Raw genomic sequence first — 24,987 nt, forward strand, 5'->3', positions numbered from 1 at the left:
CTGAAAAGACCCACATCCCCACTAAGGACAACAAAAGCAGATGAACAGTAAGCTTGCTTCTCTCTTTGAATGCTGCAGAGATCTGAGGTCACTGAGTAATCAGCTGACTTGAGATCTAGGACGAGACGGTACCTGGGAAAGTGGCAGGGAGAAAGCATGAGTTTACCTGTACGGAAGCTGCCAGGCATGGGAGGGAAAATTCAGCTAGGATAGTTAAGGCATTATGGAGGCCAAGTGGGGTCTGGCAAGAGAGTGTACAGCTCCTGAGACTGTAGATGTGCTGAAAATTCGTACCCTCTTGCGGGCTTTTCTCTGTGGATCCCACAAAAACGTCTGGTGAGAGCCCTGGAGAAATTCCCCTATGGTACAGGCTCTGGTGAGGGGAAAAAGGGCTGCTGCAGGAAGGTTATGATCTTCTCCACCCCCCAACCCAACACACACACATTTTTCTCCCCGGCTTCTCCAAGGAACAAAACTCTTACTATTGCTGTGGATGGAAGGAGGACAAACCCACCATCCCCTATAGGGCACTGTTGAAATCCACTGCATCTGCGGAAGCGGATAAGGTTTCTACCCCCGAGGGGGGGGCAGGAACACACCGGTGGGCCCAGAACTACCGCTGGGGAGGCAGCACTGAGGCCCAGTACAGAGCTCACCTGAGGCTGAGGCTTCATCAAAATGAGAAGAACACCCTCCTCGCCACCCTACGCCACCAGAAAAACAGGTGCAGAGTAGCAAGTAACAGTGGGATGCTGCCTGGACAGTTGAAAGGGCCGGAGACAGATCCAGTGAGAGGCACAGTACTAAAGGAAGATGGAAGCGCGAAGCTGGAGCCGACACTGCGTGAGGCCCTCAGTCAACCAGCCGCAGCTAAATAAGGCGTCACCATGGGAGTCTGAAAACAGGGACTCCCCAGCAAGGAGGTGGGCAGGGAAGGGGCCACCACTCTCTTCACTTGACAAGTTCCCTGTTGGAACTTCTAGGAATGCAAGAACCTGCACTCCCAGACATGAGGAAGATACTTTGATCAAATAAGGAGAGAAAACTTGTTTATGTCACAGATTCTTAGATAACTTACCATTGGAACCCAAAGCCCCTGGGCCTCTATTGCTAGAGGTCCCACAAACGTCATGGGTGTGCCTGGGTGGAAGGTGGACTTGCCTAGTGTCATTCAGCACGCTGGACATGGAGGGACAAGATCTCCCAGCTTTGGAACTCTTAGTTTTTGTTTCATGCTTTTTCCTATACGCCATTCACTCTCCCATAATTTACCTCCACTGTTTTCAGTACAGAGGGCTGCTATAGACTCAGCAGAGGTCCATATAGACTTTGCACATTAGAATCACCTCAGAAACTTCTATGAAATGCTGATGCCCAGACACCATCTCCAAAGATTCTACTTCAATATATCTTTGTAGGGCTTAAACACTGACATATAGCCAGACCTGAAACACATGGACCCAAAGATCATGGTTCAAGCATGTTCAAGAGCATTTGTCCACAGGTATAAGTTAATGTGTTCAGGTATTTACTGTTAAAAAAATTACTGCTTGGGTATGTTGGGAAGGAAGAAATTTCCTCCAACCTTCAAAATTCTTTTAGCTGGTCTAAGAATTGACATAAGACAGATTAACAGGAGAAAATCACAAAGTTCAATTATGTACATGCCAGGAAGCCATAGACATGGGTTCCAAAGACACTCAGGGAAAATGAGGTATATATGCCATCCCGAATCAAGGGGAAGGAGGTAGGGCCAGGAGACATCAGAGGAAAAGGGAAGGAATTTACAGGAATATGAAAAGAGTAAATGATAATTAAATTCCCTGGGCCACACAGAAACAATGGGGCCCAAAGAGGAAATTTAACACACTTGGTCACATCCCTCCCTGTCTACCACCCTAGTTTATACTATAATATAGCTATCTCAGGTGTTAACTCTCCTCCTGGAGCACGCCCTCTATTTAAATTCTTTTTAAGCTACTGTGGGTGGAAGGTCAAAGTTTCTTTTTGAGTCTTTTGGGACTTGATTGTTTTCAACTCTGAAACAATTGGCATGTCATCATGGCACATCTTGGGGCAGCCTGCCCGGGGTCCCTACAGGCACTCACTGTTACTTAAATGCTGAAGTTGGATGCGGATCACATCAAGTTGACCATATTGACAGGAGGTCCATCTGTTGAGTGGATCAGTATCAGCAATGTGTCTGCAGGCACCAGGCAGAGATGCTAAGAGGCTTCACAGAAAGAGTGCCCGTAGCTGGCCTCTGGGGGTGCTTCTTGTCCTTTTATGCTTTCTCTGAGTACACTGACTCTTGATTTCCAAGTTCTTTCAGCTGCTGAGTAAATGTCGCATCTCCCTTGCTCCCCTTTTATACTTACAGCCTTAAAACTAAGTTGGGTCACTTGCTTATACCTACAGGTAGATCTTGGTCTTTTTCTCACACTCTTGGGAAGTGTGCAGGGACTGTACACTATCCTTTCAAGTTCTATGACTGTCATTGAATCTTTGCTCTGAAATGTCAGAATCCTCATACTAGCTTCTCATGCTTGTTTGAGTTCCAGAAATCTGAACCAAACCAACTGATTTCTGACTGTGTTTTAAGACAACATTAAAAGAACAGCCCCTGGCACCCTCCCACACCTTTAGAAGCTCAAATTCTGGTGGCTGCCATCCAGAACCATATGCCTAACCACCCCTCCCTCTTCCTGCTCTCAGAACTAGGAGAAGCCTACTTTTTGGAGAGCAGTGCCACAGGCACCAGAATGGAGATCCCTGGCAAAACTAAGAGATTGGAAGGGAAAATTCCAATCAAACTCATGTTTTAGGAGGTTCCATGATGCCATGTTCTCCATTTGCTTTATTAAAATATAAATTTCTCAACTGTTCGTTTTAACGTGATGCATAAAAAGTTACAAATACCTCTCATTAATTTTTTGAACTGTGGTTGTTTAGTTGTTTTGACAGATGCAGTGATCAATGCAATTGCAAAACACAAGAATGTTCTCCTTTGTTTTTTAAACTAAGACTGAGTCTCATTAATAAAGGAATTTTGGGAACTGTAAATGTGCACAGACATTTTCCTTGTCTGATAACAAGTACTATATACTCTACTGTGTGACATATAATTTACAGACTGAACCACTTCTTTAGAGCAGTGATTTCCTTCCTGATACTTTTGGCTTTTTTCTTTATTTTTAAATGGGGAAATGCATTTTATGCATGTCACAGATCTTAGAAGAAAAACCTCAGTGTTAGCCAGCAATGGGTCAATCATTAGATGTAGTCCTGGGTACACAGGGAGACTCACAGGAGGCGAGAGGAGGGAGAGAGGAGAATGCTGTGAGGCTCACTTCTCACACTGGGCTTTGCCTTTGTCCTGGACCTGAGGGGGAAGTGGGAAGTGCAAGCTTTCACTGGCCAAATCCTACATAGGGAAGAGGGAGAGCCATCACAATGAAGGAAATGTGCCCCAACTTTCTTTATACTCCCCAAGCCACTAAGTTCATTGTCACATTGGGGACTGGTTCAGGAACAATTTCAGTAATTTTTCCCTTTTCCTGTTGACCAAGCTCTTCCCCCTACATCTCTGTACATCTGGCTTCCTCTTGTCTGGTATGAGCTTAAATGCTCCCTTTTGAGAAATATGTGCCCCAACCATTCAATCCAAAGTTACCTTGTGGCATGTCATTTATACCGTGCATCACTATCTAAAGGTAACTCATTTAATTTGCTCTCTTCTTCAAAATGTAAACTCCACAGAACAAGAACCTTGCTATTCCTGTTACCCCTGAAATGGCTCAGCACCTACAATATGTTACCTACAGAATATGTTCAGTGGCTATTTCTTCAATGATGTGAACATGAATAGTCAGAGGAAAGAATGAAAGGAAGTTAACAGGTATAATTCCTTTAAATCTCCATAATTGGGGGGTGGGACTGGAGACAATTTGGGGATCACTGTAATAGTAGATCACATCTCAGAAACAAAGATCCTGGCATGCCACTGCATTTGAGATGCATTTCCCTTCCCATTACTCCAACACACCAAAATAGCTGATTGTGGTAGACAGAATAACAGGCCCCCAAAGAGGTTCATGCCCCAGTCTCCAAACACCTATGAATATATTACCTTACATGATGAAAGGGCCTTTACAGATGTGATCAGGTTAAGGATTCTGAATTAGAGAGATTACCCTGGATTATGCACGTGGCCCAATCCAATTATGCTGAGTCCTTATAAGTGGAAGAGCAGGGCATAAAAGTGGGCCAAAGAGATAGCATATAAGAAAGATTTGACCCACCATTACTGGCTTTAAAAATGTAGAAGGAGAGAGTCATACTCCCAAGAAATGTGGCAGCCTCTAGAATTGGGAGCAGCCTTGAGTTAACAGCCAGAAAGAAAATGGGGACCAGGGTCCTACAATCATAGGAACTGAATTCTACCAACAACCTGAATGACTAGGGAATGAATTCTTCCCTAGAGACTCCAGAAAGGAATGAAGACTCCTCATACCTTGATTTTAGCCTTATGAGACCAATACCTAACATCTGACCTTGAGAACTATAAGGGAATAAATGTTTCATTGTTTTAAGCAACTAAATTTGTGGTAATTTGTTACAGCAGCAATAGAAAACTAGAGAAACAATATAGTAGAGTGAAATACAAGTAACTATTAGGCAGGAAAATAGATATGAGTAGGGTGGAAAGAGAATAAGGCCAGCGAAGCCCACTAAAAAAGACCCCGAGTTGATGAGTTAATCAGTTAAAGCTCAAAAAGCTAGGACTAACTTGGCCTGGAATGTTTGAATATTCCCCAAATAAAGTAGGGTACCTGAGCATAGCCCATGTCTTTATTGTGTTAATCATGTCTGCCCAGGTTATTTTTTTTAACGTTACCTATGTGCTGTTTTTTTTCTCCTTCAGCCCTAATCATGTAATTTGCAACCTGGGTAACTAATTTAGTGAGCTGGCCCAGTTGTAAACAACATAGGAAAAACCAGGAAGAATTCCATCTTAAAGATAAGACTGTATTGTAAAACCCAGGAAGTTAAGAAGTAAGATTCCTAACTTACTCTTTAGCAAACAGACAATAGCTCAGCCCACCTTGGGGGCTGGGCAGGCAGTATTGTTTGATATACTCCCAGACCAAGACTCCGGTATCTCAGAGAGAAATCAGAACAGTAAATTCCTTGTGTTGTTAATTTTAAATATCCAGAGGCCACTTAACAAGTCTGTACCCCGAGCCTGTAGTCACATTCCTGAAAAATCCTTAAAAGGGAGAACCCCCAACCTTTCAGTACACTCCTCTTTACGAGGTCGCCCATACTTTCTAAGTGTGTGACCTTTTAACTTTAAAATTTCCCTTTTCAACCCTTCAGGGAGCTCCTCTCTCTGAGGTCGCTGCACTTTCTAAGTACGTAGACTTTCTCTCTTTCAATAAAACTTAAACCTTTCAAGGTGCCTCTCTTCCCTGAGGTCACCTGCTGTACTTTTTCTCTATTTAACATTTAAAAAAACTTTTACTCTGCTTCACTACTGTGTCTCTGCCCTTCAATTCTTAGCTGTGGCAGGGACAAGATCGAGGAAAATACACAATGCTCCCCCCAACATAACAACATCATACACATAAAGCTGGATGCAGACACATAACCTTTCACTTGCTCCTCTAATGCAAAAGACCTATGGTTCGAACTACAGTGGAACTGGCATTTCATAGACCTGCTCCAATAAAATACACCAAAATTGCTTTATTCAAGATAAATCATTTAAAAAGTGTTTTAGAATGTTTCATTAGCTGCAAAGTCATGATAGCCCATCTCTTTATCCACTGCGCTAAGAGGGCTTTTCATTTCTCTCTTGCTTTCTCGATTCCTCTGTCTTGTCCTCTCTACTTATTCCCAAATTGCCATGATTATGGATACTTATGGATTATGTAATCATTTTCTCTTTAGTGGAGACAGTATAATCTAGAAGAAAATGTCCAAATTTCTCTAAAGGTTCTGTATTAGATACTCCATATAATGTACTAGATGATAATATTAAATATTATATTTTAATTAAAAGTTTTTATTGTTAGATAGATATAGTTTCACATGCAGTTGTAAAAGAGTTATCTCAGATACCCTTTACCCAGTTGTTGATTCACACCCTCACACCCTCTGGAGCTTCCCAAGTGAAATATGAAACTTGCCCCCCTGCACATGGAGGACAAGGAAAGACTAGAAAAAGAGGTAGATTGCTCCATGTCAGTAGGTGGCAGCTTAATAAGCAAGGGAACATACACACAAGGCTCGTCTTAGGTGGCAATGATGGGGGAGAATACCCAATTTGCAGTGTCAAAGAGCTCTCCCTAACCATGACTGTTTGCCCTCAATGATCATCAGTGGCACTGAGGGGCCAGAACACTTCTGAGGGTTACCATGTATTAGAGTACATTTGGCTCCAGTGTCCACCAGAGCTGTCACTTTTTGTTTATTTGGGGAGGACCAGTGAACAGTGAGTTCAACATGAGTCTCTGATCACCTCCAAGGGCCTCATCTGGAGGAAATCTTGGCCTGCACCCTATCCCCCAGGCGAGGAAGTCACCCACTAAAAACAGCCTGCCCCGCCGGAGCCTCTGCTGGAGCAGGTGGGCATCAGGGATGGGAGGGGCAGGGGGTCAGGTCTGAACTGTCCTCCAGCGTTTAAGGCTCTCCACAGGCTGACCAAACAGCACTGGGTTGCCAGTCTATCTGTTTAGGTGGGTTCATGGCAGCAATGAGGCCAAACCACCTTTTTTACTTTGGGGTTATTTTTCACCAGAACTTTCATAGCCAATTGGGATATCCTTTTGGATTTTTGAGCTCCCTCTCAGTCTTGGGTCTTTCCCACAGCCTGTACCCATTCCCAGGATTTGTCAGTCTTCCCCGGATGAGCAATGGATTGCCCCACATCATAAATGTCTGGTCTCACAATTGGGCTCAGCACTGATGTCAGAGGCCCTACCAGGGGCCACTGCGCAGACTGGAGTATCTTGGCTTTCATTCCTACTGTGATTGCGGCCCAGTTGGGGCCTTCAAAGACAGGGGCATAGATGGGCTATCTCCTTCCCAGCATCCTAAGAATTTATTGTACCTCCTTTATAGATTTCCAGGCTCCCATATGCCCAAGGAGGTCCCCCTCATTGGGGGCCAAGCCTCCTCGAAGGCTAGAATAAGCCAATCCACAAGGGAGTGAGTACCTTGAATCCCCCAGTGCCATGCAGGTGCTACTAGAGAGCAGGGTGACTGATGATATTGCTCATTTTCTCTGCCTCCTGCCCTGCCAGAGAAATGCCATCACCCCCTGTAACCCACTGCCACAGTAACCACACCTGGATACCTCCCCTGGCCTTTTGCTTGAATGTGGCAGCTCCATCAGTAAGCTTAGCAGGAGTGAGCACTCTCATCACAAACATTTCCTGAACTGGGGGTTGGCCTGCTGGCTGGGACTCTTGTCGCTGTTTGGGCTTTCCTTTGTATGAGGGGTCCCAAGGCCAGGGGGCGCTTCCCTGTCTCACTGTCAGTCACCACAACATCTCCCCTTTGTTCTCCTCACTTTCCCAGGGATTCTACCTCTTAGCATCCCAATCAGGCTTTGTCACAAGTTCTCAGACTTTAATCCGTGGCAGTTTGTGCCCTCCTAACTTTGCAAAACATCCCTCTAAGGTCCTCACATTACTATTCTGCTTTCCTACCTCATCTGCCAGCCCCAGAGCAAGCAGAGAAGCAGAAAACTGTGCATCCTGCCCTGACTTCAGCTCTTCTCCCAACTTTCAAAGCCGAGCTTCACCCTCTAGTTGGGCACCGGTGGCCTGCCGAACTGCCCACAGTAGAGGCCAGCCCACTGCGCAGCCACACATCTCCCTTCTGTGCCACAGAGTGCTCTGCGTGGCTCCTCAAACAAGCACATAGCTTCTCCCTGTACTCATGCCACCGTCCACAGGATTCTAACATATGGGCCACTCGTCCCCACAGATTTTCCCCTCTTGGATTTCCCCTACGGGTGCCTCTCTCCCGATGCCCGTTTCTTCAGTCTCCTGGCTGGTTTGCTAATTGTTGGGTCGCACCCTCAGGAGCTTCCTGAGTAAAATATGAAACTGGCCCCGTACATGGAAGACAGGGGGAGATGAAAGAAAGGGGCAGGCCTCTCTGGGATGGTAGGTAGAAGGTTTAATAAGCAAGAGAACTTACCTGTGAGGCTTGTCCTGTGCAGCCACAAGGTGAGCAGATCTGCACACTTGCCTGACAAACCTTAAAAGTTTATGTAGAGGTTTAACTGGGTTCAGTCACATATTCAGTCCAGATGGTCTCAACACCACATGACTCCCTCAAGGCTATGTCCTCGGGGCAGCTTCTGCCATAGAAAAGACAAGCAGAATGCACAATCCACAAACCAAGGACTAGAGAGAGTGAGAAGCCTCTGACTGCTCAGGTCCCGATAGTGGGTCAACCAGCAGTCACCACCTCTCGATGACTTCCTTCAACATCAATCTACCCCACTGGTAACATGTTACAAACACTACATACAACTAGGATAATAACATATATGTAGTCAAGACCTAATGTATTTCCATAACCACATAGAAACCAACATGGATCTCTCATGTTGCCATCTGCATCCCTCCTACTCCCAGCCCCTCCCTGGCAGCTATTAATCTGCTCTCTATTTCTATAATTTTGTTACTTCAAGTATGTTAAATAAAATCATGCAAACATGTAACCATGGGATTGCTTTTTTTTTCTACTCAGCATAATTCTCTGGAGATTCATCTAGGTTGTTACCTGTATTGATAGTTTGTTCTTTTCAGTTTCTGAGTAGTACTCTCTGGTAAAGATACACCAGTTTGTTTAACTATTTGCCCACTGAAGGACATCTGTGTTGTTTCTAGTTTTTGGCTGTTATGAAAAAAGCCACTGTAAACATTTACATACCCAGGTTGTGTAAACATGTCTTCATTTTCTGAGCTAAATGCTCAGGAGTGAAATTACTGGGTTATGTGGCTCTAGCATGTTAACTTTTTTAAGAAACTGCCGAATTGCTCCCAGAGTGAATTTGATATTTTACATTTCCACAAGCAATGGATGAGTGGTGAGTGATTCATTTTCTCTACATTCTCACCAGCACTTCATCTTGTCATTATTTTGGTCATTCTGGTAAGTGTATAGTGAAATCCATTGTGGTTTTAATTTGCATAATGAATAATAAGTTGGACATGCTTTCATGTGCTTTGTCATCTGTAAATCCTCTTCAGTTAAATGTCTCTTTATGTCTTTTGCCCAAGTTCTAATTGGATTGTTTTCTAGAGTTGAATTTTAAGAGGTTTTAAAAATATATTCCAGATACTAGTCTTATGTCAGATATCTGGCTTGCAAATATTTTCTCCCACAGTGTAGCTTGTATTTGCATCTAATTAACAGGGTTGCTTTCAAAACAAATTTAAATTTGATGAAGTCCAATTTATCAAATTTTCCTCTTATGGATTGTGCTTTTGGTGTCAATCTAAAATTTTGCCTAGCCCTCAACCCTAAAGATCTTTTATGCTTTATCTTTTTTATGTTATGAATTTGTATTTTACATTTCAGTCTGAGATTCAATGAGTTAATTTTTGTATATAATGTGAGACTTAGTCAAGACCCATTTTTTTTTTAACATATGAAATTCCAATTGCTCCCATATTATTTATTGAAAAGTCTGTCTTTCATCCATTGAATTGCTTTTGCAGCTTTGTTAAAAGTCAGTTGGGCATATTTCTGTGGGTCTATTTCTGGTTTCTCTGTTCTATTGATCTATCTATCCTTCTACCTGTACTGCATAATGTTAGTTAATGTAACAACGTAAGTTTTGAAATCAGTAGAATAATTTCTACCACCTTCTTCTTTTCCAAATTGTTTTAGCTATCTTATTTCTTTTCCCTTTCCATATACAATTTTAGAATAATCTTGACTGTACAAAAAAAAAAACTTGCTGGGATTTTGATAGGAACTGTGTTAAACCTTTATATATGAATTTGGAGATAGCTGACATTTTTACTATGTTGAGTCTTTCAATCCATGAGCAGAATATGTCTCTCCATTCATTTAGAGTTTCTTCAGTTTCTTTCATTCATGTTTTGTGCTTTCAGCTACAAGTCTCTATATGTTTTGTGAGATTTACAGCTAGGTGTTCCTTCTTTTTTTGAGTAAATTTAAATGGAATTGAATTTTTAATTTCAATGCCCATGTGCTCATTACCAATTTACAGAAATACGATTGACTTCTGTATGTTGATCTTGAATCCTACAAACTTGAAATTTTTGAGCTCTAAGCTTTTAGAAAAATCGTTAGTATAGATTATTTGGGATTTTCTGCATAGATAATTGTGTGTTCTGTGATAGGAGCAGTTTTATTTCTTCTACCCATCTGTATGCCTTTTATTTCCCTTTTCTGTCTGTTGCACTGGCCAGAACTTTTAGCATTATGTTGAATAAGTAGGGAAAGACATCCTTGTCTTGTTTCTGATTTTAGGGAGAATTCATTCTTTCACCATTAAGCATGTTAGCTACAGGGTTTTGGCAGACATCTTTAATCAGGTTGAGGAAGTCCCACTCTAATCTTCTTTTCCTATTATAGTTTTTTTATAAATGGCTATTTAATTTTGTCCAGTACTTTTCTGTTGTGATTGATACTAATGTACTTTTTCTTCTTACCTGTTAATATGGTAGATTGCAGTGATTGTTTTTCAAATTGACACCAAAACACAATCCATAAGAGGAAAATTTGATAAATTGGACTTCATTAAATTTAAATTTGTTTTGAAAGAGACCCTGTTTTTCAAATACTGAACAAGATTTCCATCCTGGAAATAATCTCTACTTGGTGTGAAATTCTGTTTATATGTTGTTGAATTCTGTGTGTCAATATTTTGTTAGGGATTTTACCTTTATATTCACGAACAATGTTACTGCAACGTGTTCTTTTTTCTCTCTCTGGTTTTGCTATCAGGGCATACAAGTCACACATACATACATATGTAAAAGGCATATAATTCCCCACTGGTTAATTATATCCCACAAATTGTGATATGTTGTATTTTCCTCTTTGTTGAATTCAGTGTGTTTTTTAATTTTCTCTGAGACTTCCTCTTTGGCCCATGGATTATTTATAAGCATGTTTGTTTTAGTTCTCAAGTTTGATATTTTCCTCTTATATCTCTGTTCTTGATTCTTTTTCGTTTCCACTGGTTGGAGAACACACTGTGTATGATTGTATTTCTTTTAAATGTGTTGAGGTTTGCTTTGTGCTCCAGGATATCTTATATATCCTACAGACACTTGAAAAAAAAAAAAAGTGTATTCTGCTGTTTTTAGGTAGAGTGTTCTATTCATGTCCCATAGACCTTATTGGTTTATGGTTTTGTTAAGTCTTTTTAAATCTTTGATAATTGTTTGTCTACTTTTTTGTTTTATCAGTTGAAGACTGCAACTCTAATTGTGGATTTGATTATTTCTCCATTCTATTCTATTAGTCAGTTGCTTCATATATGTTATAGCTCTGTTTCTTGGCATGCACACTTTTACGGCTGCTATGTCTTCTTGGTAGATTGACCTTATTATGATTATATAATCTTCCTCTCTGGTAATTTTATTTATTCTCAGGTCTACTGTATCTGATATTCATATACCACTCATATCTTTTTAATAATATTTGCATAATATCTTTTTCCACATGTTTACTTTTGACCTTATTATATAGTTGTATCTGAAGTGTTTTTTATAGAAAGCATATAATTGGATCATGTTTTTAATCTATTCTGCCAATTTTTGTCTATTTTACTTGTATTTAGACCACTTACATTTAATACATCATTGACATATTAGGGCTTCACACTGACATTTTATGTTTTTTGTTTGTTTTCTCTTTTTTGTCATTGTTTCTGTTTGCATTTTCCTATCTTCCTGTGGCTCCTTAACATCTTTATTTCCGTTCAGTTCATCTATAATAAGCATATCTATTTGTATAGCTTTTTTTTTAGTGATTGTTCTACATATTGCATTATATGCACATAACTTATCATAGTCTGCTGGTGTCATCCAAGTGCAGAAATATTATATTTCATGTCTCCTTTTATCCTCACTCCTTTGTAGTATAATTGTCTGAAATGTTTCCTCTACAAACATTTAGAAGCACATCAGACAATGTTAAATTTTGGCTTTAAGTGTTAAATATCATTTAGGAAACTCAAGGGGAGAAGCAATCCTGTTGTATTGACATGATTACAGTATTTTTCCTTCCTAATGTTCCAAGATTCCTTCCTTATGGTTTCCTTTCTGTTTAGAAAATCTCCTTAAGCCATTCTTTCAGAGTACTGATAACAAATTCTCTTAGTTTTACTTCATCTGGGAATGTCTTGATTTCACCTTCCTTTCTGAAGAATGTTTTCACTGGATAGGGGACTCTGCACTGATCATTCTTTTGCTCAGCACTTGAAAACTGTTGTGTCACTTATTTCTGGCCTCCATGGTTTCTGATGAGAAATCCATTGTTATTTGAAATTTTCTCCTGTGGGTAAGGTAGTGTTTCTCTCTGACTGTTTTCACTATTTATCTTCATCTTTGATTTCCATAAGTTTTACCATGATGTATCTTTATGTGAATTTCTTTGTGTTTACCATGTTTGGATTTTGCTCAGCTTCTTGAACCTATTTCTTTATGTCTTTTGCCAAATTTGGGGATTTTTCAACCATTTTTCTTCACATGTTCCAGAAATTCTGTTCTTTTTCTCCTGCCACTTCATAATATGTTAAATCATGCAATTAGTGTTTTGATAACTGTATTTTTAAGTTCTAATCTTTCCATTTGTTTTTTCTTTATACATTGTATTTACTTGCTGAAGATTTTTTTTTTGCTGACTTTCTAATTTTCATTTGTTTCAAGTGTGGTTATAATTGTTCACTGAAGCATTTTTATTACGGCTACTTTAAAATCTTTGTCAGGTAATTGTAATGTCTCTGTCATCTCAGTGTTAGAATCTATTTATTTTTTTTCCCATTCAGTTTGAAATCTTCCTGGTTCTTCGAATGATAAGTAATTTCCTACCAAAGCCTGAACATTTTGGGTATTATGTTGGGAGACTCTGAATCTCATTTAAACTTTTGTTTTTGTTGGTTTCTGTTGCTGTTGCTCCTGCATGGCGAGGGGCAGGGGGTGCTGTGTCCTTACTGCCGGGTGGGGATAGAAGTCTGGGTTCTCCTCTTGACTTCCTTTGACACTTAGGAAGAAGGATATCGTCCTTACTACCGGATATGGATGGAAGTCCATGTTCCTCAGTGGACGGAGTGCCTAGTTATTGTGTTCCATAAGGCCTCATCACTTCTGGGCAGTGGTGGAAGTTCTGACTCTCTGCTCTACTTCCTCTTACACTCCCCCAGGGAAGAATGGAAGGGGGCCTTGTTCCTACTCTGCTGAACGAATGTCCACGTTCCACGATACCAAGGCACGGAGGCAGCTGCTTCTGCCTGACAGGGATGGGAACTTCGGCTCAGTGCTCAGCTTCTCTGATACCACCTGGACTGGGGGGTTTGGGTGCCTCCTTGGTGCCTAGAAATAGTAGAATCTATGTTCTCCACTTGGTCTTTGATGCTATGGATGGGGTAGAGTCACAGGATTTTTCTTTGGTGTTGTGCCAGTGTGGAGCCATTACTGTCTACACATTTTCGTCTTGCTAGGCTGCCACTTTCCTGGTCCTGTGGCTAGAGAGCAGAGCTTTCCCGGGATGAAAACAGGTGGACACATGACCAAGGCAAAGTAACCCCCATTTGTCAATGACTTGCCAGCTTCTTCAGTTCCATGTCTGGGATACAGAAGGCAAAAAGAAAATCCAGGAACTCTCCACCATGTTATTCCTTGAGTTCCCAAAGCCCCAGATTGTCTGCCTTCTTTTGTCTACTTTTTTGTCCGCTTATGTTTGTTTTAAAATCTCCAGTTTTTAGTTGTGCTTACCATGAGGAACAGGGCAAAGCACAGGTACTCTCTCTTCCCATCTGTGCAAGTTCTATGGTTTCCTTCTGAAAAAAATTCTTTTTTTAATTTTTTAATGAGAAAGGATCAGAGTCAACAGAACCACATCTGCTAATCATTTGCTACTGCCAATGTCTTTCTTAAAACAACTGTCATTTTTGCTCAAGGAGATACTGAAGCAGGCACTTAGGGATTTGCGACAGCCCTTCCTTCCAGGGCCTGGATGCCGGCCTCTGATGGGTCACCACTGTTGTAGGTCTTGTGACCTCCATGTGCACACAGGCTTCTAACAGGCCAGGAATGAGTCAGTCCCAGTTAAGCAAAATGTTAGATGACGAAATGTGAAAATCAAAAACAGGAAAGAGTAGAATTCGTGCCTCATACTGAAAATTACCGGGTATCATAATTCTTCCAAGTGGTAAAGATACCTCAAGACAAATGCTGGGCATAGAAGCCACAGGGCATAAATCTGCAAAGAAGTAAAAAGCTAACCTTTTCAAAGAATATTGCTTCTCTCTCACTTACCAACTTTACATTTCCCTGTATGGCCCCAGAAGATGGCTGGTTAACCAGAGACGGGTAAGATTCCTCTATGGAATTACTATGTTAGGGAGGAACAACCTAAGACAGGCACAGTCGCAGGGGGGCCATCAGGTGAGAAATTGGCGATCAACAGAGGTGAGGCTTAGAACCTCACCCCCTCTGTTTTGAGAGAAATCTTCTGCATCCGTCGATGTTTTGTTGCCCTTGTCTAGCTTGGATTAATACTTAGTCTACAGGCACACACCTGATCATCTACATTTGCCCTCTTACAGGACTAAATTATGTTTCCTACCTTTATCTTGCATCTACCTACCACTTCAGCATTTTATTTTAAAAAATAATAATAAATAAGGGAGAAATGTGGGATTCACATATAAATCAAGTATAAAAATCAAATGAATAATCATATCTGACTTGATTGTTTATAGTTCATGATGTGTGATCAAAACCGAAAGTTTCTGTGATGACTGCCCTTGCACTGTTCACCATGTAAGAACTTGTTCGTTATGCTTCAGAAGATTGGAGACTGTTGAGATATAGGCTTGGGGTTGATTAATGACTGTGCATTGAGTCCCCTATACAGAACTTTATTGTTGTTAACAACCATTTTGATCAATAAATATGAGAGATGCCCTCTCAAAAAAAAAAAAAAAAAACAGGAAGGAAAGTCCAAGTAAAGGGGAGAAAAATAGTTGGGAGGGCCCAGAGCATTGGCTGAGTGATCAACCATGACATGGTAGAAGACGAACCAGCAAAAAAATCAAATCCAGACAGGCAGCCACGGGAATGGTCCGCGACCAGTGGGGATGCGGGCATTGCTAGAATAGAGCGTTAATGTGGGAAAGTGGTGAACAACTTCAGGGCTCAGACCTGCTGTGCCCAAGAGAGAAGGAAGGGAGGAGACGAAAGGGAAGGGCGGGGAGAGAGAAATTCGGTCGGATTTACCCCAGCTGGGTGCCAGGAGCGGCAGGGAAAGCTTGGGAGCCGCTAGCAAGCGAGCCGGGCTGCCGCGGGGGAGGGCAGGAGCCGGGCACTGCGGCCGGAGCTTTAGCCAAGCGCCCCGCTGAGACCAGAGGGGGGGCGCCGGGGGGTGGGGGCCGCGCGCAGCGCTTCCCCGCCGGGGAGGGGCGTGGCTCCCGCAGCCCGCGGCGCCCCACCTGCGCGCCTCGGTCCGCGCGCCCGCCGGGCGCTGAGTTCTCGGACCCCGGTCCGCTCACGTCAGGCGTGCTGTCCGCGGCCCCAATTCCCGCCTGCCTTCCCCGCGCGCCGGCAGACGATGACCTGCAACTCGCTGCTCTCTGTGCCGAGGTAAGACCCGCTTCCCGTCGCCCAGCCCAGGGCCCCTGGAACTCCGTGGTGCGCTCAGCGTCGCTCCCGAACTTGCCGCGGGCGCCTGGGTCCGAGCCGGGCTCCCGCCGAGGAGGCGGAGGAACCTGCGCTGGGAATGAGTCCGGGCGCGGGGGGTCCTGGGAGATCGCGGTCCCTGTCCGCCGCCCGAGGAGCGCGAGGCCGGACGCCGCCCGCGCGCCGGAGCCGCTCCGGTGGGCACAGCGGTGCCCGCCTCTGGGGCCGGGCCCGGGGTCTCGCTGCCGGCGGGAGCCCGCAGCCGCGCTGGCGGCGGAGGCAGCCTGCGGAGGTCCCGCGCCTTGTGGGGAGCCCGCTTCCAAGGTAGGCATGAAAATAGGCGGGCGCAGGACCGAGGCAAAGTACCCCCTTCCAGTCCATCTGGTCCTGGGCGAGGGTCGCGGCTGCTGGGGTGGAAAGCGAGGTGGAGAAGTAGAAGGGAGGATGGCCCCTCACCCCGTATAGACCGCGCCCGGCCGTGACCCCAGGCAGGAAAGACCCCGGTCGGCCCCAGTCCCCCCCGCCCCGGCTGCCCCTACGTCCCCGTCCCGTCTGCTAGCTCCTCGGAGATCTCTCCAGTCGCGTGCGCCCCCTGACCCCACCCTGCCCCGGGGTCCCTCGCGGGGTGGGTCGCGGACGCCACCTAGACTGCCGAGTGAGAGCAACGTGTTTTCCCGTCTCTCCCTTTGCCCGTGTTCCGTTCTCCTGCAGACTCAGTCCTTTGCTAATTTGAGACACAGATTTCCTGTTCTCCCCACAAAGCCTCAGAGTAAATTGAGGCTGTAGCGCTGGGTGTGCTCCCCGCGCTGGGCAGGTGGCTGCTATTGGCGCTCTTTGTGCTGCGCCTGAGATTGGGAGAAGGTGTCTCACTGCCGCGCGCACAGCCCATCTCAGTAAGAGGCAGGGGGCTTAGTGCTGATCATCTTCATCCCTTATCTCCCCTTTTCCCCAGGCAAGCATCTAGGCAGCTCGGAGCCAAGGAGATCAGGCACTGGGATCAACATTTTAAGCTCACATTCTTGGAGAGCAGCAAAACCCCATCCCCAGGCCAGGGCACACAGGTAGCTGACACTGGATTGCTAAGGAGCAAGGTGAGGGTGGCAGAGGACGACACTGCTTTTCAAACGCGTTAAATGCTGCCATCTAGAGACTTGAAATATTTATATTCAGAAAAGAAACAGCTTTCCCAAGTCCACGGGCACTTCCTCCTTAAGCATCCCTTCGCTGTGGGGGTAGCAAAGGGCTCTGGAAGGGCCCGAGGCGGCTCCTATGCATGGCCTGAACTTCTCTCAAGTGAAAACTCTCTAACCCGGGGCCCAAATTGGGTCAAACCACTACTGAGCCTTTCCACTCTGCCCTAATGCATGAAAAGGGCAAAAGAACCTCAGGAAGATTTTTTTTTAAACACACACACACACACACACACACACGCACACACATGTATATATTGCCACAGATCTTTGGGTAAAAGTGTTAGGCATTTTGAAAATCTGGCAAACTGGGGGGGTGGTCACTTTCTACATCATCCATTCTGCTCCCTAAGACCATTAGAATTGACATCGTAAACTGTGATTTCCATACTCCAATAGAGACACTTTTGATAAGAGATTGTTTGCTTTAAATCCACTTTTGCAGATCAATATTGCTATGCCTGAATCAGGGTTATATTCCTACTCAAAAGCTGGGACTTTTCTAAAATATTAGAAATGCCAATAATTCCTTAAAGTTATTTCTATTGCAGTACTGTAAGATGACCATATAAAAACCAAACCAATTGCAATGATATCGCCCTGTATCTTTGTAGTACCCTATGAACATGTTAATACAGGTTTAATATCTGCTGCAGCAAATGAAACCATTTGAATATTACTGTTTATTCACCAAGGCACATCACATATACATGAATCAGTATAGTAATTCAGCTGTTTTATTAGCATCCTTACTCATATAAAAAATTAACTTGAATAGATGAGTTAATTTGATCCTTTATTTCATTGAATACAGGAAACATAATTTCCTTTCTATAATATTTAATTGGAAGCCATAGGTGTTGATATGCAAAAAGGAAACTAGAATTAAAAAATGGTGTGTAGAAATATTAGATCAGTCATAGCACTTGTCCACAAAATTTCAAATTTAAAGAATTGATGACTGATACACAACACTAGCTTTTTAAAGAAAATAGCAATAATCAGGAAAAATCACATTGCTATCGATGTTTCTGTTGTCTACATCTAAACATTTTCAATATCTTTAAAATTAAGTTGGTGTTTTTATCACTATTTCTCTTATAAACTCTAAAGCAATTCAAGACATTCTGCTGAACAATTAATTGGACAGAGAAAACAAAATGATTTAATAATATATCAAGTTAATTATAGAACTTTTTGTGTTGCCTTCTACATTTTAAAATTTTCAATGAATCAAAGATGTGACTAAAACTTTAATGAGGCAATATTCTGTGAAGATTGATCTCAAAATTGTATCACATACTTTAGAAACTTCTCAGTGTGATTTTTTAAAAAGGAATTGTTTATGGTTCTTTGAGTTATACTGTATCATCTTACCTCTGTGAAAGCTCCAGTTGGTTTTTACAATGAATATTCTCATTTTTGGATGTACAATGAGTTATGTGGATTACATTACAGATTTCTTAAAATCACTGGTTACCAAAGCCAGAAGGTGTCTCCAATAAGAAAGCTGAGCTCTGGAGGGATGAAATGTTCCCGTGTTAGTTTCATGATAGACCCAGAACCAAGGGTGTCTGACTAACAGTCCAGCTCAAGGGGAAAAAAAAGAAAGGAAAAAATAAATTTAGATCTAGAAGTTTCGGTAGAGGTTTTTTATTCATCTGTTTTTCAAAAAGTTTGATTTGCTAAGGTCACACAGCTAGGTATTTATTATGAAAATAAAAGAGACTCCAGTGTGTTCTATTGCTATAGTGCAGTTATAGAAGGGAAGTCGATTTCTTTTATATTGGTAGCTGGCATTTCTGTAGTAAGATTCATATTTTATCAAGTGTTCTTCCATATATTCAATTATTTGACCATCACCTCCCTGTGAGTTCAAATTATGACAAATATAATTATTTCCACTTCCTAGGTGAAAAATTTGAAGCAAAAGGAAATTAAATGAAGAAAATAATTAGATTTAAAAATCCATACAATAGTATGTTAGCAGAGTTAGGTCATCCACCAAGTTCTTCGGGCTTCAGGTTCAGTTTTCTTTCTTGTCTTGATTGAAAAATTCATACTTCATTTCAAATGTAGAGGAAAAAAAAGAGATTCTGATGCACAATTTGGACAAATACTGATATCATTAGAACAGATGGGGGCAGCCTCAAAAAGCAAAATCATCTTTTAAAACCAACAAATTCTGAAAATGTCATTTTTGCAAACAAATGATTTGTCACCTTTACCATATGTAAGCTTGAACCTGAAGTCACTTGCCCTTTTTATCCTGTATTTTTTGTTGTTATTTTTGTTTTATTTGGCTTACTAGATTCTAGTTCAATAAGAAGGGTTTTATATGTGACTTTGAATAAGAAAATCATTAAAGATGAACTTTTGAAAAATAAAGTATTTTGATTTAGACTTCCTAACCGAACCTAACTTTAACTAAAGTTAACCTAACTTTAACATTTTACTAATGCCCATGCTAAAGAATCTCAAGGTTTTGTCTCTAAGAAAGTTTGTTCTAGGGGGAAAAAATTGATTTCTTTTTTAAATGGAGCAGGCATGCTAATATTGCAAACTAGACCAAGGTCTTCCACCATTGAGTTTTATTGAAAAATTATCTGTTTTCAATTCATACAAAAGGAGTATATTTACATTTCTGTGTCCTATTTATTAAAAACTCTTCCAGGAAAGAAAAAAACCCATCACTCTTAATAAATTGCAGTTTAGGTACAAATATCAGATACTGTCTCAAGTATAAGCTTAAGATCATTCTCTATCCTAGAAGGCCTGCTCCCTCCAAGAACAGCACCGCGGCCACATCCCCCAAAATATAATTCTTTGGAAAACACTGTCCAGGAAGTGCTGTTTCTTATAGAGAAAAAAACTGGGAATTAGCAAGTCCTGGTGCCCAGGACGCTGCAGGGTGATAGGCATCTGGAGAAGAGATGGGGACTCTGAAGGCAGTTTCCCACAGAAACATTATAAGTAGTCTCGAAGCCCACCATTAATGCTTTTTTTCACATACTGACACTTTTAGGGGCCCTTGATCTCCATCCATGTAGTTCCTTTAGTAAAATATGCATCTGCTACCAAATAATCAGTTTGTAAATGAATTATTAGAACTCATCCCATTCACAAGGGGCTGCCTTTGTCTAGTACTATTCCTTTCCATGGAGTTTGACTCTGTGTGTGAGCATTACAGCCACCACGACTCGTAGAGAGGAAGAGGAAAAAGTGCTGTATTTGATTCTAGGTGACCTGGTGTTTAGTCCTGTTTTGAAATTAACTGCTGTGGGCAAGTTGCTTGACCTGTTGGCTCCTCTGTCTCCTTCTGGCCATAATAGCATCATACCCAAAGTATACTGACCTTCTACAGCCCTTTGGCTTCTGACATTTCATAATGTCACAGCCTTTTTGTAGCAGGGACTTTCAGTTGGGTAGGATATGGATGAACATTTCATTTTCTTGAAAGGAACAGGTGAAGTCAAGGCATTCAAAAGAACTGAAGCAACACCCACCCATCTAAAAGAAAGCACAGCTTAGAGAATGAGTTGGTTTATTTTTAATGTCCTCACATAGGAAGACCAGTGTAAGGTCATAGAAGGCATAATAAAAGCTTACTCTTTTGTAAAGAATACAGCACAGTGATTAATATCCTGGTTCTACCACTTAATAGCTATTTGTTATGTACTCTGGGCAAAATGCTTATTCACTCTATGACTTATTTTTTTCATCTGGAAAGTGTGAATAATACAGGCACTTCAAACATCTGAAAAGATTGTTGTAAGGATTGAGATAGCACCTGTGAAGTACAAGGACAGTGAGCCTTTAGCTATTGCTGACTATCATACTTAATATATTAACTCCTCTAAATATGACTGTTTCATGATAGATTTTTAAAGTCAATGCTGGTGAATAGCCCACATGACTCAGACATGAAGTCTACTTCTTATGTTAGCATAGCTCCTCCAGCTTTCTCTGGGTTGACCTTTTCCCACCTATCTAAGTCTTCATACTTAACATTGTTTCTTGTAAAAAGGGTTTGTATCTTACTTTTTATCCCATCTGATAATCTCTTTCTTTTAATTGGTATTTAGACCATTCACATTTATTATGATTCTCAAAAGTCTATATTAAAATTGACTAACTAGCTATTTTCTATGTATTTATGTTTTATGAATATAGAGTTTTGGGGTTTAAATGCTTTTTTTTTCTTGCATTGTTTTAAAGATGTCACTCCTTTGTCTTTTGGCTTGTATGGTTTCTGCCAGGAAGCTGCTTTCATTCTTATTTTTGCTCCTTTCTATGTCACGTATCTTTTTCCCTCCTACCTTTAAAATTTTCATTTTGTTTTTTTGTTTAAAGCAGTTTGAATGTGACATGCCAAGGGCAGTGTGTGTGGGGTGTATTTATCTCTGAGATTTTTGGATCTGTGGATTGGTATGTTATTAATTTTGAAAAAAATTAAATCATGATTTCTTTCTACCTTTCTTACTCTGTTCTCATTCTCTTTTCCTCATAGAATTGCAGTTGCACATATATTAGGGTATAGTGCTTTGATGCTTTCTTCTGATTGCTTTTGTTGTTTCTTCATTCTTTTTCCCTTTTGTGCCTGTTTAGGTGACTTGTATTCATTCACCTGCTTCAAGTTCATTGATTGTTTTCTCAGTTGAGTTGATTCTACTGAAGAATTTGTTAAAGGCATTCTTAATCTAGTTAGTGTTTTGCATTTCTAGTGTTTCCATTTTATTTTTCTTACAGTTCTAATTCTCTGCAGAAACTACCCATGTGAGTTTGCATGCTGTCTACCTTTCCCATCTGAAACATTAAATAATCATTATTTTGATTTCCTTGCCAGATAGTTTCAACATCTGTGCATAGCTGAGTCTGGTTCTATTGGTTGTGTTATTCCTTGGAAGTCGTTTTTTTTTTTCCTTATTGTATGACTTATAATTTCTTTATTGAAGGCAAGATATCTTTGTGGGTAGTAGTTTCCCCAAGGAAAAAGTGGAAGTCAGTAGTATTATTTTACTTACATTTTAAGAACGAAGAGATTTAGACTTAGGGAGGTGAAATGACTTGTCCAAGATTACTCAGTTATTGTGTTACACTCAGAACTTGAACTCTGGTTTTCAAACTCCAGTTCTATGCTCTCAGATTACTTCACTGTCCCTCTCTATTTCCTAATGCATGTACATTCCCTGTCTGGGAGCCTCTGAGATACTTTTGCACACCACATGAATTCATTTATTTCAGACATCTTGACCTCCTGTTCCAAGAAAGTTAATGAAGCATATATAAATGATGGTAAGAAATGGTTCTTGCCCTTGGCAAGTTTGGTATGTAATTTTAACATGCCACCTTTTTATGGTTGTCTTTTGATTCAGTCTCTGAAAATACGGTCTCTGAATCAAAAACAGCTGTGAAGACAGGTGGTTGCTATAAGAGATTTAACACAATCATAAGAAAGCAATGGAAACATAGGGTGTGACAGTTAATGGAGTTAAAACATGAATTAAAATGTTTGTATCTGTTCCCAAAGAAGTCTAAGAATCCAGGCACTGAAATCTCTCCTGCACATCAAGCCACATTTCTGCTTGAGATAGATGTGATGTATTTGGACATATGGTTTGAGAGAATTTTCTTTTAAAAAAAGACATGTGGGCCAATGTACTTCTTTATATTCCTTTCACTTTTAAAATACATATTATGTGGCCAAATTATGGAACTAGTTAACCACTTCTGAGAGTAGCCATGGTTTTAGAAGTACAAGTTAGTTTAAAAAAAGGAATTGTATTTCTATTTTGCTTTAACAAATTGCAGCAAATTTAGTGGCTTAGAACAATGCGAATGTATTATCTTACAATTCCATATGTGAGAAGTCTGAGAAGGGTGTGTTGGCAGGACTGCATTCTCTTCTGCAGGCTTTGGGGATAATCTGTTTCCTTGCTTTTCCAACTTCCGGAGGCTACTTGCATTCCTTGCCTCCAGACATACATCCTAAGTCTTCAAAGCCAGCAACGGTGGGCTGAGTCCTCCTTATATGACATCACTCTGACTTTTGATCCATCTACATAATCCAGGATAATCTCCCTATATCAAGGTCAGCTAATTAATAGCCTTAATTTCATATCGAACCTTAGTTCTACTTTGCCATCTAACAACATATTCACTGGTTCTGGGGACTTAAACATGGACATCCTTGAGGCCCATTATTCTGTCTGCCACAGGAATTAATTTAACAAAAAAAATTCATCATGCTGGCACTCCTATGGCACTTGAGATTCTACCAGGAATGCCCACCTGCCATCTTTCTTAAATAAAGGGGAAGAGTGGCAAGACTATTTGTTCCTCCACTGTGTTATGTGTCATTCTGTGTAGCTGAGCTAGAACAACTGCCCAATTCCTGAAGTTTATTTGAGAACATAGGCCAGATCAGAGAGGACCTGGAAATCTGCAGAATTTACTCTTTGGCACAGCTGTGTGTTGCAATGGTTATGAGCACTACTGAGCAAGTATTTCCCACTGTGTTCATAAGCGTAGGATAGGATTGCACCTGCTCATCTCCTTGTTACAAGGTATGGCCACCTGACTTTCTTGGACCAATATAGAGTATGCAGAAGGGACAAGTACCTCTTCCAAGAAGAACTGTGAAAGAGACCAGGTGTGATTTAATTTATTTCTCCTGCTTTTTGCTGTGGCGAAGAACAAATTTCACATCATCACTGCTCAACCAACCTGAGTTTCAGGATGAGCACAGCTTGAAGCAGAACCTCAGCCAACCCACCATGGACATGTGGTGTGAGCAAGAAATAGACCTTTGTGATTTTAATCCTCTGGGCTTTTAGAGTTGTTTCCTGCGGCTGTATAACCTAGCCCATTGTGCCTGAACTTGCTGCCTTCAGGGTTGAAATGGTAGGTGGTCTGATAAGCTGTTGACTGTCTCGTGAAGGTTTCCAAGGGATCACACATAATTCTCTAGACTTCCAAAGATCCTCATCACTAACAGTGTTTTCCTCAATGTAATGATTTGAGGATTGGGTTGGAGAAAGGGAGGAATGGAATTCACTCTGTCCAACTGCTGAAGCAAACAGGAGGCAGGTTCTGTGGACCAGCTCCAGATATTAACAGTAAGTACTGTGGCCTGCAGGTCTCTCCCTCTGTGGATGTGAAGTGTGAACTGGGAGTCACACTCAGCCTAATACCAATTCACCCATTGCTGATTTCAGTCTCATACATCTGATGCTATTTAGGGATATAATGGTACACCATACACACATTTAACCCATGCACATTCAGTGATACATGTTCATTTTCCTTCTTTCATTTCTCTCTCTCTTAATTGTTATTAAAAATATGGTTAGCTTATATTCAACTTGTGTTTTCTATTACATATAATACATGTATGTGTAGTACACACACACACATAAAAAACATTAAAATATTTTTTCACAATCCAACATGCCATAATTTACAAGCTTCTTAGGAATTTTCTAAGTTATTTTAACCTCACACAATTTTCATGACAGACAATGACATTAGACCCCCAGACCCCACATTAGTTGTTTCTGAGGCTGCACAGTGATTGGCAAAACACTGATTTCGTAACTTGTCAGCACGAGGGGAGGAGATTGGAGAGTCCATCACTGGGCAACAATTACTGAGCAGACAGACACTCTCTCCTGACACTTCAAAATTTTGGGATAGAGTAATACTATGTTCCTGCCCTTCTTGATTATAACCTTGGAGGCAGTTGGGACTGTGAATGGAGGGAATTAGGCTAGGAAATAAGTAACCAGCACACTTTGATTCTAGCTTCTCTTTTTATTTCCTAAGTGGCCTCTCTCAGGCTAACCAAACTGATCAGTTCTCTTATTTGATTTTCAGCAGCATTTGACATGATTGGC

The 24,987-nt window shown here is 41.4% G+C and overlaps 1 protein-coding gene across 7 annotated transcripts in view; it reads left to right on the forward strand.

Annotated features, from left to right (window-relative positions):
* The first annotated feature begins 15,377 nt into the window (after positions 1-15,377).
* Positions 15,378-24,987, forward strand: part of SPHKAP (SPHK1 interactor, AKAP domain containing) — a 151,146-nt gene continuing 141,536 nt past the window's right edge. For 3 of the 7 annotated variants that reach the window (XM_057503479.1, XM_057503478.1, XM_057503480.1), the window contains exon 1: positions 15,378-15,866. In XM_057503479.1, coding sequence (XP_057359462.1) covers positions 15,393-15,866 — 474 coding nt within the window. In that variant the 5' untranslated portion in view covers positions 15,378-15,392. Of the gene's footprint in view, positions 15,867-16,053; positions 16,227-24,987 lie in introns of those variants that run through there. The other 4 variants (XM_036913055.2, XM_036913081.2, XM_036913064.2 and 1 more) reach the window with 3 other exon arrangements.

Source organism: Manis pentadactyla, chromosome 6, assembly GCF_030020395.1.
Source record: "Manis pentadactyla isolate mManPen7 chromosome 6, mManPen7.hap1, whole genome shotgun sequence".
In the NCBI taxonomy this organism is placed as follows: Eukaryota; Metazoa; Chordata; class Mammalia; order Pholidota; family Manidae; genus Manis; species Manis pentadactyla.